At 42.8% G+C, this 18,846-nt stretch overlaps 1 protein-coding gene across 1 annotated transcript in view; it reads left to right on the top strand.

Moving 5' to 3' along the window:
* JAM3 (junctional adhesion molecule 3) overlaps positions 1–18,846 on the top strand; it is a 59,656-nt gene that overhangs the window by 37,906 nt on the left and 2,904 nt on the right. Inside the window, exons 2-6 of the mRNA XM_004689082.2 lie at positions 12,997–13,062; positions 13,794–13,907; positions 17,008–17,160; positions 17,534–17,736; positions 18,593–18,692. Of these exons, the coding sequence (XP_004689139.1) occupies positions 12,997–13,062; positions 13,794–13,907; positions 17,008–17,160; positions 17,534–17,736; positions 18,593–18,692 (636 nt within the window). The remainder of the gene's footprint in view (positions 1–12,996; positions 13,063–13,793; positions 13,908–17,007; positions 17,161–17,533; positions 17,737–18,592; positions 18,693–18,846) is intronic.

Genomic DNA, 18,846 nt, shown 5'->3' with positions numbered 1-18,846 from the left:
GACATAGACAGCTGAATATCAGTGAATAGTTACCAAGTTTAAAAAAACCGAGGTCATTTCTCTTGACAGTTGTCCAAAGTCTGCCACTGCTACCATTTCGACAGCCTCTGGCACTGCAAGGACACTCGGCTGAGTTTCATGTCTGTATCCCACCCATTTTTTTTTTTTACATGTTTCCACTTTTTGTGTGCTCCTTTATACCGTCATTGATACAGTAAACTATATATACTTAGTCTGGCGTATGCATGACTATGTATGTATGTATGGTGTCACTATACATGCACATTTACTCTTACTTTGGCCTGTTTCTTTGTATTTCCTTAGGTTGGTGTTAATACTAATACTTTTAGCATTTGTTGTTTTGAAACAATGTTTTATCTTAAAATTTTCATTAATAGAAAAGGTTTTTCTATCCCCTTGTAAGAGAAGTACTTGGGAGGTTATAATCTGTTCTAGGTAGGACTGCTCTAATTCTTATACAAACATGTGAAGAGAAATGACCTTGGTTTTTTTAAACTTGGTAACTATTTCCTGATGTTCAGCTGTCTATTTTAGATGAGAAAATTAGAGATGCCAATTTTGAGAGCAAAACATTCTCTGGGAAGCCACATCACGGACTTTTTGTCAGTCGAGAACAGAAAGATAACAAAGCAACAGTCTTCTTAGCTTGATTTCATTTTCACTACCTTCAGCCTCTTAGTCACCATGGAGTATTTCATACATATTTTTAATATGTTAAACTTAAAGCTCATGTATTAATGTATTCATGCATGTATTCTCTTGTTGATGTGTCAGTAGAATAAAATAAAAATATCAGGTCCTTATCTGCTTATAGTGGTTCTTGAAATTACCTTCCATGTTTAGGCCTACAGTGAGGTGTTGCATCCATGCAGATTCCAAAGTAGGGCAACACACATTATTTGCCTTCCATGGTAGCAACTGAGGCTGTTCCATTCACCTCTGGAGGGTACTGAGACCAGTGAACCGTAAAGGTGACATGGGATTCCTGCAATGACTTAGATGCAACTGAATTATTTATGGTAGCATAATCACACACACACACACACACACAAGCACACAATTTTCTGATTCTAAAGTCTGTCATCAGATGCAGACTTTGTGTTGCAGGACTGGGCTCACACACAGAGTAGCTTTCTGCAAGGTCTTAGGCTCTGGGCAAGTGTTAGAAATGACTTACTTCCAGATGAGATATTTTACAGAACAAAGCTATGTTGTGACTCATGTTTTGTCTTTAGTCTTATGTATTGCTCATGCCTCAGTGCCTCTAAAATGAGTCTCATTTGCAACAGATGGAGAATTGTATGTGTTTATCCGTGTTTTAGAGTCAGGGATATGTTACTAGTGGTCTGATTGGTCTGCAGTTAGAAAAAGTGATAGTTCCAGTTCATGCCAAGATGGTGGCAGGTATTTGTCTAATACTCGTCACTTTTTTCAGTGCAGAGTGATGCTAAGAGTGTTGTATAGTCTTTTTCCACTCTATGGCTCTTTCTGAACCATTTAAAAAAGGAAAACCGCTGCATTATTATGAAAGTGAGGACATTTTCTGGATAATTCTTTTCCTTCCTCCTCTCCACTCTCCTCTGCCTGTTACCCACACACTATCACCAGTCCCCATCCTTATCCTTCCTTTCTTTCCCTTTCTAAACCTTATCCCCACTACTCTAGTTGAAGATACTGTATCCATCACTTCACTTGGGGGTTTGAAGCTAAAAGGGCATGTGAGACTAGCCCTTCTAGAACCTTTTGGTCTTCTCCCACAGCTTCTACTGATACAACAATAATTTCTTCCCTATGTAAATCCTGAACTTTCTGCATAAACTGTACACACCTATTTATTAGAGGTGGAAGGGGGATGAGAAAAAGTCCTTCCCGGGTAGTTGTTTCTTTAGACACTTGTGCTGGGGTTACTGTTGAAGTTAACAGCTTTGTTCTGATTTTATCTAACTTGGTTTGTTCAAATTGTGATCCAGAATTCTTTGATGACTTTGGTTTGGAGATAGCAGAATTCAATAGAAATTAGATGGAATACTTAAATTAATAGCATCTTATCTGATATCTTCCTGTTAGCTTAATAGTGGAATATCACATGTTTTTGCTCCAATTCCGTATTTAGGGTTGCCACTGGAAGAGTTCTTCATGGAAGAATATATATGTGGTAAAATTATGGTGATTTTCCTCTAAACTTGAGGTGCAAAACAAGAAACATTGTAGCAAGTGTATTAGGGTTCTCAAGAGAAATCTGTGGTGGAGAGTGAAAATGAAAATAGAACCTATATATAATGAAAAATGCTATTTATTAGAAGGAGTAACTCAAGTGAGTATGGATGTTAGTAATTTCAAAACCTGGCTATGCTCTTGTCAGAACCCATGTATGATCGATTTACTGTGTTCTTGCTGTGTGTTCTTGGGGTGAGTGAGTCTGGAAAACACCATAAACATGTACTTTGTTCCCTTGCTCTTAAGTTACTTAAAATTGTTTAAGACACTGAGATATTGTTGAAAAAATGTCATTTCATAGCATATCTTCTTCTTTAAGATGGAGTCTGCTAAGCAAGTACACAGAAGTGGCTGGAAGAATAAACACGTAAATATTCTCCAATGGAATGCCTGCATTGCTATTTTATAGTTAACTGGATCCCAATAGGCCAGTGAAGTACGTGCTGACGTGCACTCACAGTACTCCAGTCTTGGTCAGGAAGACGTTTCTTTTGAGCAGGAGACAGAATGCCAGAAGGCTAAATATAACTGTAGAGAACCAGACATACATAAATAGTCCTTACAGGGCAACACATCTAACTTGAAGGGAAAATATTTTGTTATAAAAAATCTTCATTTTTGGTTATAGGAATGAGTATTAACTCAAATTAATTGATTTTTTTTTATCATGCAGAACCATTGATTTTTCTTTCAGCTGTCTCTGCAGTGAAATAGTCACCGTGTTGAAGAATGAAAGCAGCTTCTTCTCTCACCCGCCCCCAACCCGTGTCCAGTTCATGAGCCAGCAGGCCTGTTTTGCTGCTCACATTGATTTTGTTTTCTCAAGAAGAGAAAGATAGTTTGCACTTTGAGGCCTTGATCTGTCTGGTTAGTGGCTGAAATTTAGTGTTCACGGACTCTCACTGGGCGGGGGATGCCTGCACCTATGAGCAAAGGCTCTTAGAAGAATCAATCAGAAGCCAGTCTCTACTGATGCAGTTTGTGGACCGAGACTAACATTTCACTGACTGTTATGACTTAAGTGTAGTTTTTATTGTAATGTTTTATGCTGTTGCTTGTTCCTTTTGCCCCAGTATCTAGAGCTGTTTCATAGCCAGCGGTTGTTGGGAATAGGGGAGCAGGGTGGTCACCGTTCTCATGGCAGCCTGAGGCCCCAGATCTAGACTGGGCCCTGACACAGGACAGGCTTTGTAGGGTTTCCCGGATGGGGCTGCACTTACATTAACTTGAAAGTATTGGGGGAGAATTAGAGATTCACACCTTTCGAAGCCATTGAATTTGAATTTGGGGTGCAAGCGCTCAAGGGCTAGGAGGCAGGTGATACTTTAAACAGACTCCTGTGGTAATTTTCATGACTTGTCTGGCATTGGATCCCCCAAAAGCTGACAAAATTTTTGAAAGATCTTTCAAAACTGAAATAAACTGCAGTTGTTGTCCACAGCTGCTAAAATTGTTCTCGGTTAGGAAAGGAAAGGGCAGACAAAGAACACAGTAGTTCCAAAGAATAATCCCCAAGGAGCCTGTGAGCGCCAGAGGCCATTGTGAACTCAGAGTCAGCATTTCCTCTCAAGCCTTATCTGTCCCATCTGCCTGTGCCCTCTGCTTGCTGGAAGGAAGGCGGCTGGCTTGAAGATGCTCGTGCCATCTGCATGCCATTCCAGAAGCCTCCTACAGGCTACTTCCCTTGAGGAAAAGGTTTCAGTAGAACTAAGCGATATAAGTTTAGGCGTCAGTTCTGACTTGTATTTCCCTTTTAGTTCTGGGTCTTCCTTCCATCTATTTGTTGCTGTCTTTTAATTATAGATACCTTTTAATAATCTCATTTTTGAAATAGAGCAGGGAAGTAGGGACTAGGAATCAGAACTGGCTTTCGGCTTTTTCTTTGTGGTTATATGCATTGTGCGCTCTCAGAACAATGAATGGACTCGTAAGCAGCAGCTCCCAACACATCTGTGATATGTCAGATAAGGTGCTGTCAGTGTACAGGTCTCGCTTCCCCAGGTCTGTTTGCTCTTCTTCCTGAGTGCTGCTAAATTTGGCTGCTTATATGTGAAAAATCTGGACTGCTCTCCAGCTCTTCGCCTTCCCTTCCCCAGTCCACCCTTGACCTTGCAAAAAAAGCATCTGTTTTTCTTGTAGACCAGTGTCCAGAGGGCTTGAGATAGTTGCGATTCTTGAGTCCAGTTGCTTAGCCCAATTGATTGTGGAATTTAGATAATGAACCCTAGATCCCAGGCTCTGTGCTGTGTGCTCGGGCTCCCTAACCAAGTGAGGCAAAGCTGATGTCAGAGGCCGTGACTCATGCAGATGAATGGACTCAGTGTGCGCTGGCCCTGCCACCATTTCTTTGTTTCGTTTTGTTTTGTTTTTCCCTGCTGATCCTGTGAGCCCGTCCCAATGGTTGTTTCATATGCAGGGCTCCTTTATGTATTTCTGAGAGCAAGAGAGGCCCCTCGGATTTCAGGCAGCCGGTACCTGCATGCTCAAGGCAGGGGACTGGCTGTGCCATTTCTTCTCATAGTAGGACCTTGCCCCCAAGCCCGGCTCTCCATGCAGCCTATGCACAGCATGTGGGGAGCCTTTGAGGTTTGGGCTGGGGACTGTGCAGATGGAGGTGGTCAGAGGAGCCTGTGACAGCAAGGACAGCAGAGTACTGTTTTTGGTCAGGTCTTTCTGTATAGAAAGCGTGTGCTACACACTGCTCTTTATGGCATAAATCTGCCCACGTGCACCTTTTCAGAGCCCTGACATTGTGCTTCCTTTCCAGGTCCTGCTGACTTTAGTACGCTGTTGGGTTACCTCTGCCCCCATATAATGGGAAGTGTTTGCATCAATGTGTTGGTGATAACATGGCCCTGAGGCACTGGAGGATAGCCTTACCTTTGGCCCATCTTAATGTCAATTAGCACTTGGGAAATAATTGGCTAGATTTTAGAATAAGAATTCTCGCATCTTTCTTTTTTTTTTTCCCTTCTTCATCTCTTACCATGTTTCTTGTCATGCACACACATAGAAAGCCAATCCAATGTGGATTAAATCTTTGTGGAGTAGTAGGTAAAATAAGGAATTGCAGGCAATACAGTGTATTGAAAGTGTTTTGTAAGTCATGGAGTTTGGCATACAATGGGCACCAATTTTACTGCCTGTGCCAGTCACCTTGCTCCTTCCTTCTAAACTGGAAATGGTATCATTGATTCCACTTGCTCTTACTGTCTTGAAGGAGTGCTATAGGGAATGGATTGGAACCATCTTTGCTTCTTTCTGTACCCCTGGAACTGTGGCATTTCTGATGGCCTTGGTTTCAAGAATAAGAAATAATGCCATTATCATAAGCCATTTAAACTTGATGCCGGGCACTCCCTGGTGGTGCAGTGGGTTAAAGCACAGCTCTAAGAAGCTAAAGCTACTTCAGCATGAGTTTGATCCCCGGCGCCGGAGGTGAACCACATGGCGCAACAGACCTCACGTGACCTGCCCGCTGCTCCCTTCAGCAGTGTACTTCATCATTCAGCCTGTTCTGCTTTCTACTCTTGTTTTTTGGTGAATCCTCCCACTGCCCCTGCACCTCTGGCCTGTACTCCAGTTCAGTATGCATAAATAAATAAATCTTAAAAAAAAGAAATTCTTATAAAACTTGATGCCTCTGGAAATACAGAATGAGTTTCCTATTTTTAAAAAGAGTAAGCCCAATGGAGAATGGAGTGACAGCTGCCACTTCTAGAATAACAATAAAAAGACACAGCACATGGTGGGAATGCAAACTAGTACAACCACTATGGAAAACTGTTTGAGGTTCCTCAAACTGCTTAACATGGAGCTTTCCTAGGACCCAGCAATCCCACTCCTAGGTATCTACCCAAAAGACACAAAAACACTGATTCAAAAAGATACCTGCACCCCGTGTTTATTGCTGCTTTATTTACAATTGGAAAAACATAGAAGCAGCCCAAATGCCCAAAAGTAGATGAGTGGATTAAAAAGATGTGGTACATATACACAATGGAATATTACTCAGCAGCCAAATAAAAAGAAACACATGTGTTTTGCACAACATGGATGGAGCTGGAAAAGATCATGCTTAGTGAGATAAGCCAGAAAGAAAAAGAAAAATACCGGATGGTTTCGCTCATAGCAGGAGTATAATGGACTAGGCGAGAAAATAATAGGAATAATGAATAGCCATATACCAGAGGCATTTTGTGGGAGTGGAGTGAGGAATGGGATCAAAAACGGTGGGGGGAGGGAAGTGCACTGGACTATGGTGATGGCACATGGGTGACTTGGTGATGGGAAACATATGGGGATTACAATTGAGATGAAAAAGAAAATGTATAAAATGATGTAAATACATATATCTATCTATCTATCTATAGATATATAAAGACACAGCACAGAGGAGATAAGCACTACAGAGGCCAGTCCCATCCAGCTGTGTCTCCTCCAGTCTTCCGCCCCTTCTGCCTCCCCCTCTGCTGTAGTGTTGAGTATGAGGGACCTATGAACAGAAAGCACATACTCACTTTCACAGTGAACCAAACTCATACTTTTTGCTTGTAAAATAAAAGCAGAGTCTGTTGAGTGCTGTTTACAGCAACATAAGAAAGGAAGAAATAAAAACATTTCCTTCCTGGGTTTTATCTTTGACTTGACACTGACCTGGTGTATCTTTATAAATATTATCAGCTTGAAAACATAACAGCCTGAGGTTAAGTCATCTCCTTAGCCCAGTTGGAAATGTCATCCTGTGTGGTTCTCTGAGCCTTTCTCATCCCTGCTCACCTTCAGAGGAGCCTCCTGGGTAGGGCCTTGTGTCTGCATCCTCAGATGTAAATACCACCGAGCCTGAAGCCCACAGCCTTTGCCGGCTATGAATTCAATATTATTGATGCTTAAAAATCAAGTTTCTGGATTTGGTGTAACATCAGGAATCATGTTTATGCTTTCATTAATTTTCTCATTTTTATTAGTCGTTTGAGCCTCTCCTTTTAAGTTCTTCTCTCCCTCCCTTCTTTTTTCCTTCCCTCCACCTTCCACTCAGTCGTTTCTCTTTTTGAACCCACTTCTCCTTCACCTACTACACACATTACATTGGATATTCTTGGTATCTCATTTGCATTATTACACTCATCGTAGTCAGGGTACTGTATTTTCTGACCTTGGCTCAAGCCATTCAAATTGAAGTTCTGTGTTTATCGGTGCACTAGAAGAACACTGGCTACACTGATGATTAAGACCTTTAGTGACTCCTCTTCTAAAGTGTGTATCTTCATTATTGATGAAAGGGGAGTGTTTTTCACGTTTTACAGTTGGGAAAAATGAGAGGTACAAAATCACACTGAAAGTCAATAGGATTTTAAAAAATTGGGCCTAGATTTCTTGATAGCAGTCTGTACCTTTGGCCTGTAGAAGAGCTTTAAAATAGAATTACAAGCATACCGTTGCATGTTTACTTCTGTCCTAGGTTGGGTCATCTATTTCTTTGAGGTTGAAAACACATTTGTTAGGTCTACTTTATCAGTTAAGTCTTGGGAAATTCTGGCAGCCAAAAATGCCAACTTCTGTTTACAGTGAGAGCTGCTTTGTCAGAGGAAAACATTGACAGAGTAAAGACTGCAAGTCCAACAGTCTTACACAAGGACCCTGGCTCCTGGCCAGCTGTGTCATACATTTGAAAGTTCTTGTCATGCCACTTACCATGTTGTATTGAAATTGTCTCTTTCCACCTTACAGTCCATAACATCTCCAAAAAGTTCTGGCATCTCAGGTATGATGGTTGGGAAGTGGTGAGTAAGAATGACTAAAATAATGACAGTGCTAACTGGCTTGGAGGGGCATCAGCTAGAAGCAGTATAAGAAATTGGAGATTCTTGTTCTTCCACAGAAACACTGGAAAAACAAACAAACAAAAACAACCAAGCTAGCAGAAAACTGAATCTGCTTTGTAGAAACTCTCAAAAAACAGTCAAATGCCCAGTCAAGGAAAAGTAGTCCTTAAAATAGGAGGAAACTTTTGAGATATTTTTACTTATCTTTCCCTCGCATAGCACACCTCAAATTGGAGGGTGCAAAGAAGACGATTGCAAATTACTGTGTTGCCAGATGTAGCCTTTCTGGACATACCTGAAGGACTGACACAAAGTGCTTGTCTTTTGTCTCACATAACCTGGAAGACAGTGGGAGAAGCAGCAGGCCCCATTTGCTGAAGCTACAAGGTGAAGGCAAACCCACAACTATTTGAAGAGATTTTGGAAGGAGACATGCAGCAAGTCACTAAGATCCAGGGGAGAAACTGTGGGGAGGCTCAGAAGTTAGGACATACCTGCCATCTCAGGGTAATCCTGTTCTCAGAGCAAGCCTGGCTGAGGCGTGAGGGAGAGCCCTGCCCACAGCCAGTCAGCAGAGACTTGGAGAGGGGCCTGTTCTCCTTGTTTGTTTTCTGTTTGGGGGCAAGGGTGGTGTTTCAGTTCTTGGTGTTGAAGGACATCTCTTTCATTATTATTAGCTATTAAAGACGTGAAGGAACTTCAAGTTTGAAAGAAGCTCAAAACACTAAATAATCAATGAAATGCAAGAAGCACACAGGCCACTGCAAAACTTGTAATGGCCACATAGGTATTCTCATTGGATTTGTTTGTGAATGCATTTGACTTTGGTGTATATGGTTTCATGTACTGTTGTACTTTTCTAGAACCAGTGGAAGCTGAGTGAGGACTTACTGTATTGTTTACACAATTTGGATAGCTATACCAGGGCTTCAGGCTGAATGATAAAAGCCCATCTCTAAAGGTCTCCTACTGTAGATTTCCATATCTATAACAGTCTGCAAATGACAAAATCATGGAAATGGAAACCAGACGAATGGTTGCCAGAGGCTGGGGTTGGTGAGAGTCAGACAGACAGTTGGATAGAACAGTTCTGTATGTAGATTCAGTGGTGATTACAGGCATCTTCACATGTGACAAGTCTTCACAATGTGATAAAAAAATTAGTTTACAGATGTCCCTTTCTGGTTTTGACGTGTCACAGTTATGAAAATACATCATTGTGTGAAACTGGGTAATAGGTTACTGAAATAATCACTGTTGAAGCTTTATTATAGTTGGAACTTACTATCCCTGCCTCTGCAGGGGGGAGTCTTAAACTTGGCTGAGGTTTTGAATAGAAATAGACAGCTGCACATATCTTCTAAGACCAAGATTCAGTAACCTAACCTGGGCAGGATGAAGAAAACATAGCTCTGTGAGCAAACTGAATTCAAACAAATGATTTTCTGGAAAACAAAAGTTGAAGTCCAATCTGGAATATAAAAATATACATTCATTTATTCAGTAAGCTCTTTTCAAGTACCTACTAAATATCAATCATTGCTAAACTTGAAACTATAAACATGAATAAATGATCCTTGTTTTTTTTTTTTAAGATTTATTTATTTATGCATACAGAACTGGGATACAGGCCAGAGGTGCAGGCAGGGGTGGTGAGAGGATTCAGGGACAGAGTGGGGAACAGGACAGGCAGATGGACAAAGTACACTGCTGAAGGGAACAGCAGGCAGGTCAGGAGAGGTCTGCCATGCCATGTGGGTCACTTTGGCGGGGATCATACTTGTGAGGTAGGTGTGGCTAGCTTTGTAGAGATGTGCTTTACCCTGTTGCACCACCAGGGAGGGCCCTGATCCTTGTCTTTTAGGCTAGAATTTAAGCTCCATGAGAGCATGGTATATTCATATACCGTCCCCTAGTATTTAGACCAGTATCTGTAACATAATAGGTGCTAAATAAAAATTGCTGAGTGAATGGATTCTTCCAAAGAGCTTAGTCTGAAAGACATTTCAAAATGGAAGTGAGCTTAAATAGGACAGCTACATGTGATAGATGCTATAGCAGTTTACTTTTGCTCCTTTCAAAAAATCCTTTGTTCCATCTTAAAATAAGAATATAAGTTTAAGCATGGTTTATGAAGAATTCCTAACCTCGACCTTATCGGGCTAGGGCTCAGCCATCGTGGATGGCCACTTAAGCTAGAATTTTACTTGCTGGAGGTTGTCCTCTACTCTTGAACCTTCTTGGGACATATTGTCTTCTCCGACTGGCACTAGCAGCTGCCTGTGAAACTTACCTAGCATAGTTGGTCAGGCCAGAGTTTCACTACGAACGGGTGAAAGTGGCCAAAGATATACTTCCAGTTATAAGTCAGTCATAGGATGGAACGTACAGCATGGTGGGTATAGTTAATACCACTGCATTCCGTATTTGAAAATTGCTGAATCGATTTAAAAAGTTTTTACTACACACACAAATTATAACCACATATATGGTGACATGCTAATTAGACTTATTGTGGGAATCATTTCTCAGTATATTCTGATTTGAACCATTGCTATACATTTGAAACTGTTAAATGTCAACTGTACTTAAAAATATGGAACATTTATCTCTGCCACTGTGTTGAGGAATAGAAGAAAAACAACTTCCATTATCTGGGTCTATGTACCTTAACTGCTTTGAGGTTTTAAGAAGCAAATCGGATAGGTTAATATCATGTTGACAACACTGCACTGACCAGTGGAGCAGACCACACTATGTAGGGTGCTGTTGAAAGGGTGAGCTCCTGGCCTTTATTGATATAAGAATGAAGCGCCAGTTATGCAGGAGTAGAACAAAGAAAAAGGGATAGGAGAAACTGAGCAAATGTGCATATTTATCTGGGGCTCCCAGGGGGAAGATGAGTCTGCTGACATCCACTTGATGACTCACTGTTGAGATGGAAGCCAGACCCCAGACCCTCTACTCAGGGCTCCAGTCTTAGAGACAAGGCTTTCTGCAGTGATCAGCAGTCTCTGGGAGACAAAGTCATGCTTCAGCACTGTGTGCCCCCTCCCCGCATTGTTCATGGTCATACCTTGGGGTGCATATCCACTGTTCCAAGAGATAAAGCATCCTGTTCTTGTAAAATTTGAAAGGGGCCTTGTAACTAATTGATTGCTCTGGACTGACCTTGTGTTTGAATGCAGAATTGCACGTAACCAAGATGGTAGCCAAGCCGGCTATTTAAGTCTAGAAACCCCACAGGTTAAGTTTACCTTCAGAAGTCCCTTGTAAAGAACAAATCTCAGCCTTCCGGGAAGTGAAACATTGCTGCAGGTGCTACAGCAACTTTAGTGTTACCTTTTTGTTCTCTGGTTCATCTGTTACCAACTACAGTGTTTCCCTTTTTGATGAGACAACTTATCATTCTCTTGTGACTGTAAACTAATTTGTTTGTTATTTTGCTTTGCTTCATACTTATTAAGAGAAGTATCAGATTAGACTGTCCAGTCATTATCCTCCTGGGCGAAGCTCTCATGTTTTTCCTCTAAAGCACCTTAGCCAGTCTTTGGGTGGGAATCTGATCCCTGGCTATCATCATTTGTAACCAGGCCCCGGTGTCTCATCATCTGAATCATAGTGATCCTGTCCTACTGATAGAACCTTCTGCAGTTACTTTTCCTAGAAGGAGCACATGTGACCTTGGCAGATATTCTGAGCATCATACATTACTATTAGTTGACCACTGTGAGCTTTCAAATTGAAGAAGTACAAACTCTCCATATCTCCACAGAATGTATTTCTGGTCTCCAAAAGGAATAGCCATGACTAACCAGAACAATCAAATTATCTCCACTTGTTCTGGTTCCACAGCCTTTTGTAGGCTTGAGAAAATAATAGCAAGTCAGGTATATTTATGATGTTCAACCCTTTCATTAGATACTTTACAGCATTTACTATAATTAATGAAGTGTTACTGAAGGAGAAATAATCAAAATACTTACCTGGAATGTATACATGTAGCTGAACCATTAAGATTAGGAAAAATAAAATAATGGCTGGCGAACTGCGGTCTCATCTCAAATACAGCTTGGATGCAGCTAGGAGTATGGGTCTTTCTGCAGCTATTGGAGGTTCCGCTGAGAAACCAAGATTCAGAGCCCTTAGGGTTTTATGTGTAAAGGTCTTTGGGGATTGCATAATTTTCCCAGAGGTGGTCGTAAAAAGAGAGGTGATCCTCCCTTCAGAAATATTGGTTGAGAAGGTGTCTAGTATTTGTGAAACACAGAGAATCAAATGCTAGTTCTGCAAGGGATTCTGTGCAAATAGCACACCTTGGTTTCATCAGTAGCTCCATTCAGCTTAGCATCATGAGAATGATCATGTTATTACTTTCGTCATTTTAACAAAGACTGGTGGAAACTTTTCCTATGGTTGGGAATCACTAGGCTAGGTACATGGGTAATGCAGCAAGGTGTACACGTCGAGCTAGCTGACAGAGGTCCCCACACAGTGCTGACGCTCTCCTGAGGGAAGTACCAGGGGCTGTGCCATGTGGCACTTTCAGGGCCTTTCCTGGATTGGAAGCCTAGAAGAGGGGAGAGGCGGGTGGAAGAATGACAAGCACGTCCTTGTGGGGCTGGGTCATGCTGAAAGGAGTGACAATGACTCGTAAGAACGAAGGAACTCTTAGAGCTCTAAAGTCTTTTTGTGTAGGTGGCTTTGTTCTGGGAAAGTGAATTCTCAGATCTTTCCCTTTGATTCTTTCCAGTGAAGGCCACATTGAGACACAAAGCAGCTGACTTGCTAAATCTCCGGCTGTTTTGGAATATGTTTTCTCATTCTCTGTGGTTAGTGATTGTAGCTCACAGAGAAGGGAAAAAGCCAACCTCTGTCCTAGGGTTCGTTGCTGTTTAAAGTTGCCTTGTTTCTCATTTTTTTCTCCTCTCAGGCTGCTTGATAGGGGCTGTGAATCTCAAATCCAGCAACCGAACCCCAGTGGTACAGGAATTTGAAAGTAAGTACAGTGGAGGCTGTGAGGGGAACGGGCACCGTCTCATGGGCATTTGTTAGTCTCGCAGCCACCTCGGGCCGAGTGGTTGCTTGCGGGCGGGCGTGCCCCCATCGTGGGCGCTGCAGGTGCTGCTGCAGACGCGCATGTCTAACATCCAGGATTTGTGGCAGGTCTGATGGTGCCATTTTCCAGCAGCAGCTGTTCACTTGTGTCTGTCACATCTCATTAAGGTGTGCAAATGGTTTTCCACACAGATTGCTGTTGCACACTTCATAGACTACATAGTTCAGTGTAACCATAATTTCATATGTACTGTGAACCCCAGAAGTCCCTATGACTTGCTTTATTGTGACACATGCTTTATCGTGGCGGTTTGGAGCTGACCCAGCTGTCTGAGGTGTGTGTGTTCACACCATGCCAGGAGCTTGCCGGGCATGCTCACTCACGGCGCACTGATGCGCAGGCTGGGGCGCCCCTGTATTCCTGCTGGCCTTGTGTTCACACAAGAAAGACATTTGGGTCGGAGCAGAGCGTTAAGGGGGCATTTGTAAAAGTCCTTGTTAGTCATCATTATTGTTTTTTGGGTAAAAAATAACCTTAAAGTCTCTTTGAGCCTGGTAATAGGTACACTTTTAATCTGCATTAAGGCCAAAAATGTAAAGCAGGGTTTGGGTTAATAAGTGAACCTAAAATTATTACACATTGATTGTAATTTTTTTCCCTTTGCTGTTTAGGTGTGGAATTGTCCTGTATCATTACGGATTCACAGACAAATGACCCAAGGATTGAGTGGAAGAAGATTCAAGATGACCAAACCACTTACGTGTTTTTTGACAACAAGATTCAGGGTATGACCCTGTGGTCCTCTCTCGTACACAAGGTCCCAGCTTGCACTTGTGGTCAGACTGTCTCTGACTGGCCTAATCTAATCAGGGGCGCTGTTTTCTTTTGCTTACGGGAAAGTCAGACAGTCTTATGCTGAACCTCCCTGTACCAGTCACCTACCTTCCAACAAATGGCATTTCATTAATTAGGATCTTAATTTATCTACTTCCCCCATCTTTTTGAGTTATCAGAGTAAACATTTTTCTTGATCATCATTTTACCATAATCCGTGACATTAATGACACAAATGAGTTCATCAGAAGGATCATATGGAGCAGCAAGACGCCAACCAGTAATTACTGGGCATCTAATATTGTGAGGCATAACACCTAGAGAAGGCACTTGCTGGACACATTAGCAGGATCTAGTGCCCAGGCTACAACAGGGGTAAACACAGGCTGCTCTCGGATTACATGAAGTAGGAGCAGGATGGTGGTCTGGGAAGGCATTTCCTAAGAGACATGTGAAGGAAGGGTGGAAGAAAGCCAGGTGAGACAGTGAGAGGTGGGATGGGGCAAGATGTTGGGTAAGGAAGAACACTGTGTGTAACGATGTGGAAGCCAGAAGCAGCTTGGCCTGTTGGAGAGACTGCATGCTCACCACCACAGCTGGGACCCGAGAGGGAGAGGGACGTGAAAGGAGGATGGAGAAGTGAAAGGCCGGAGCACTGAAAGCCAGGCAGGAATGGACAATATTTCGAGACTTCACTGAAAGTCGACGGTCATGACTACATTTAGCAACTGAGTTAGCTGCTTTGTAGAGAAGAGGTTGTAAGTGGGCAAAACAAAGATCAAAGGTGGCACTTAACTACAAAACCCAGGAATACTGGTGGGCTGAGCTAAGGCCAAGATAGTACAGAGAGGTTGGAGTGACTAGGAATTTCTGTGACGAGGGAGGAAGAGGATGGGGTGACAGGTGGCAGGACATGGGATATGGATGATCGTCATCTTGACAGGAAGGAAGGCATAAACATGAGTTACAGGTGCTGGTAGGTTATCAGTGGTGTGCTTAGAGTCCCCGGAGAAGTGGAAAGTCAAGGTTTCAGGGAAGGAAAGAGATTTTGTGGAAATCTAAACTTGGAGTCTTTCTGCTCTGGGTTCTCTACAATCAGGAATCACAGGCTCTTAAGAATGGCTTAGTTGTCCCACCAGCATCCTCCCTCACCTCTTATCTGGTAAGAGCATTTCCTTCCCTTTAAAATAACAAATTCACTTTTTCTGGCAATTTAATGCTGCTCCCAGTCAATCCTATATATGCAGTTTTGGTCATCAGAGAAACCAAGTGGGAATTTTCCTTAAAGAACATTCTATTTCTGGGAGTTGAATCCCTTACTCTTAGCTACTCTACTGAGGGTCGGGAGAGTACTTACCACACAGGAACTGAGGGCTGGAGGACAGTGCCTGTCTACTCAGTCACTTCTCCTGCCTCAGCACACAGCTATTCCAAAAGCGCCCTAGCAGACTTTTGCTTACTCTTTTCTTACATGGTAGAAATTCTCATCTGCTCACGACTGAGTAGCAAATTTCCCTATTAGAAAATGCCTTTGGGAATATTTATCCTCTGCCATAAGTGTTTTGCTGTTTCTGGTAAATTATGCTAAGTTCTTCTTACCCTAACACTAATTGACAGATTTAATGGTAGTTTCTGTGTTTTGTGGAATTTTTTTCTTATTCCTCCCTTTGTCATTCTCTAGGTACTTTTTATGCTTCTTTGAAAGAGCTACTATGTCTTTTGATCCTTAAAACATTTCACCAAGTTATAATTCAATTAGTATAAAACTCTTTCATGTTAAGTAGATGTGACTTGGTGGTTGTTAATAGATTCCAAAAAGGGTACAGCCATCACCCCTATCAAATCCCAGAACATTTTCATCAGCTGAAAAAGAAGCCTGTGTCCACCAGCAGTCACTCCCCAACCCCTGGCCTGCTGAAGTGCTTGCCCTCTCTGTGGACTTGCCTGACCTGGGCACTTTGTATAAACAAAATCAGGACTTTTTATATGAATGACTAATACTCTGTTGCAGATAATGCCATTTTTAAAATTTGTTAAGCAGTTGGTGTACATTTGGATGTTTTCACTCTATTAGTAATAATGATCCTCTGAATATTATAAGCTTTTGTGTGAACATAAGCTTTCACAAATTCTTGGGGATAAAGTGCTCACTCATGTGGTACTTGTGTTTTTCTTAAGAAACGGTCCATCTATTTCCCAAAGTGACTTCAGCACTTTACGTTCCTGTGGGGCTTTTTTATCCCTGTCCTTGCTGGCATTTGAAATTGTGTGTTTGATTTTAGCCATTCTAGTGGGTGTGAGGGGGTCTCACGGTGGCCCTGACTTGCCTTGGCCTGTTGTCTGATGTTGAGCATCTTATCACGTGATTGTACGCCATTTGTTAATTTTCTTCAGAGAAATGTCTACTCCAATCCTTCAGGACTTAGGTTGTCTACTGCGGAGTGGCTTTTGGAGACTAGTACTTGGCCAGATACATGATTTCCAAATATGTTAGTGGATGGTCTGTTCACTTGCTGCCTCCTTGAAGCACAAAAATTCATGATGTCTGATGAAAGTCTAACAAAAGCCAGTAAACTATTTGGTTCTGTGCTTGTGCTTTTGGTGTCACAGCTAAGAAATCATTGCCTAGTCAGTCCAACGTGATCATTTCTATGTTTTTTCCTAAGAGTTTCACAGTCGCAGCCCCATTTTGCCGGGTCCTTATTGCCTGACATTGTGCTGCATGGCAATACTAGTGTCCTTGCACCGTTTGTGGGAATGCTGGTTGCGTTTTATGGCTGGCTTCTTTCTCTTTAATGGGGAATCCCTGCTGGCAGTGATGAAAAGGAAAGCAGTACCTGCTTTAAAAACAGGGACACTTGTCAAGAGTCCTCTTATATACGGGTATTATTTTGGTGCTGGGTGTCCTTAGAGAGGACTAAGATAGAAGAGGTCAGAAATAAAAGTCAGTCTAACCAGGCATCAAATACTGGCCCCAGGAGCCAATTTAAGTAGTAACTATCTTTAAAGGGCCTAAAGAGTCTTTAAGCACTCGTGTCTTCTTTTCTATAGGAGACTTGGCAGGTCGTGCAGAAATATTGGGGAAAACCTCTCTGAAGATCTGGAATGTGACCCGAAAAGACTCAGCCCTTTATCGCTGTGAGGTGGTTGCTCGAAATGACCGCAAAGAAATTGATGAGATAGTCATTGAATTAACTGTGCAAGGTAGGAGCTCATTTGATGTTAAAACATGGTGCATTCCTTTCAGGCCTCAAGAGTCTGTCTATAGAATAAAGAAAATCAACCCTCCTTTTGGTTCCTTTTAGAGCTACATCTGAGAGGGTGTCACATGAGTTAGGGAGGGGAGAGCTTTCCAGAGCTGGGACCGCCGAGTCTGGGTCCACCAGCTGTGGGAGTGATGCTCAGGAAGGTGGAGGCATTGTAGGATTTGAGGGGGTGCTGCAGGTGGGTCACGGTGACAGTGGGGTAAGACATCCTCTTCCTCAAGCTGGCTTCCTGTTTGGGCATGAACTTCTTCTTATACTTACTGTAGTAGAACCACAGAGCCATTTTAAACTCCAGCATGTTTCTCCTGCAGTGAAGCCAGTGCCTCCCCTGTGCAGAGTGCCGAAGGCTGTTCCCGTAGGCAAGGCGGCGACGCTGCACTGCCAAGAGGGTGAAGGCCGCCCCCGGCCACACTACAGCTGGTACCGCAACAACATACCACTGCCAACAGATTCCAGAGCCAATCCCAGATTTCGGAATTCCTCATTCCTCTTAAACTCTCAAACAGGCACTCTGGTAAGATCTCCTCAGAGGTGGGGGTGGAAGTGCCTTTGTTGGGGCAAAGGGTATTATTGTGGAAAGAGCATTGATTAGGAGACTCCGTGAAACTTGAGATGGGAGCTCCAAGTCAGTGCCAGAGGTTCTATAAAAGGGCCGTCATCACCTAAATGAAGGAAGGGAACCTGTACAGTAAAAGCAACTGAAGGAGGGATGGAATCGGTGCATGTCTTTAGGGCCTTGATTTCAATAACCAACTGTGAAAGTCACAAGACAGGGAAATTTGGTTACTGACTTGGATGTTGGATTTAAGGAATTATTAATTGCTATAACATGGCAAGGATATTATAGTAAGAGGTTTTCTTTTTTGAAAGTAAAATCTTTTCTGGAAATACCCTCTGAAGTATTTACAGATAATATGTGCCTGGAGTTTGCTATAGAGGGACCCTGTAGTGTGGGAAATGGGGATCGGGGGGAAAAAATGAGAGGTCACACGCAGGGGACAGCTAGCACCTGCGCCCTCCCCCCAGCTCCCCCGTGTCCTGATCAGTGGAGTATCTAATGGCAGGACTGAGCCAGTTGTCAAGGTGTCTGTGTTTCTGTTGCTGGGGAGAGTCTTTACCACAGTCCCTTTTTCTGCATAAAGTAAAACTCAGCATCTCCTTCTGCACATTGCTTTGCTTTGACAACCCTCAACAGTGAGATCCCCCTTTATGGAGACATCAGGCAGGAGTATCCAGAGTTAGAAGAATGCTGGGTAGTGACCAGAATGCTGAAAAGAAACCAAGAGCAAATGAGCATTTACCATGTTCTGGGCAGCGTGGGGCAGAGGGACAGCCCGGCCTGTTGTCATGATTGTGGTTTCCCGAGACAGGTCTTCAGTGCTGTTCACAAGGATGACTCCGGGCAGTACTACTGTATCGCCTCCAACGACGCTGGCTCCGCCAGGTGTGAAGAGCAGCAGATGGAAGTCTGTGAGTCACTTTTGGAAACAGTTGCATCTGGCAGTAGTGCCTAGCATGTGAATTTACTGTCACACCATCAGTTTAGACAGCTGTTCTGCCAAGGGTCAGCTTTCTTCGAGGGCAGGCTAGATTCACCACATCCATTTGGGTACATTGAAAGGAA

Source organism: Condylura cristata, unplaced genomic scaffold (genome assembly GCF_000260355.1).
Source record: "Condylura cristata isolate star-nosed mole 26May11 unplaced genomic scaffold, ConCri1.0 scaffold00025, whole genome shotgun sequence".
NCBI classification, from domain to species: Eukaryota; Metazoa; Chordata; class Mammalia; order Eulipotyphla; family Talpidae; genus Condylura; species Condylura cristata.
Note: the sequence above shows the minus strand (reverse complement) of the source record. Positions and strands in the feature narration are given on the sequence as shown.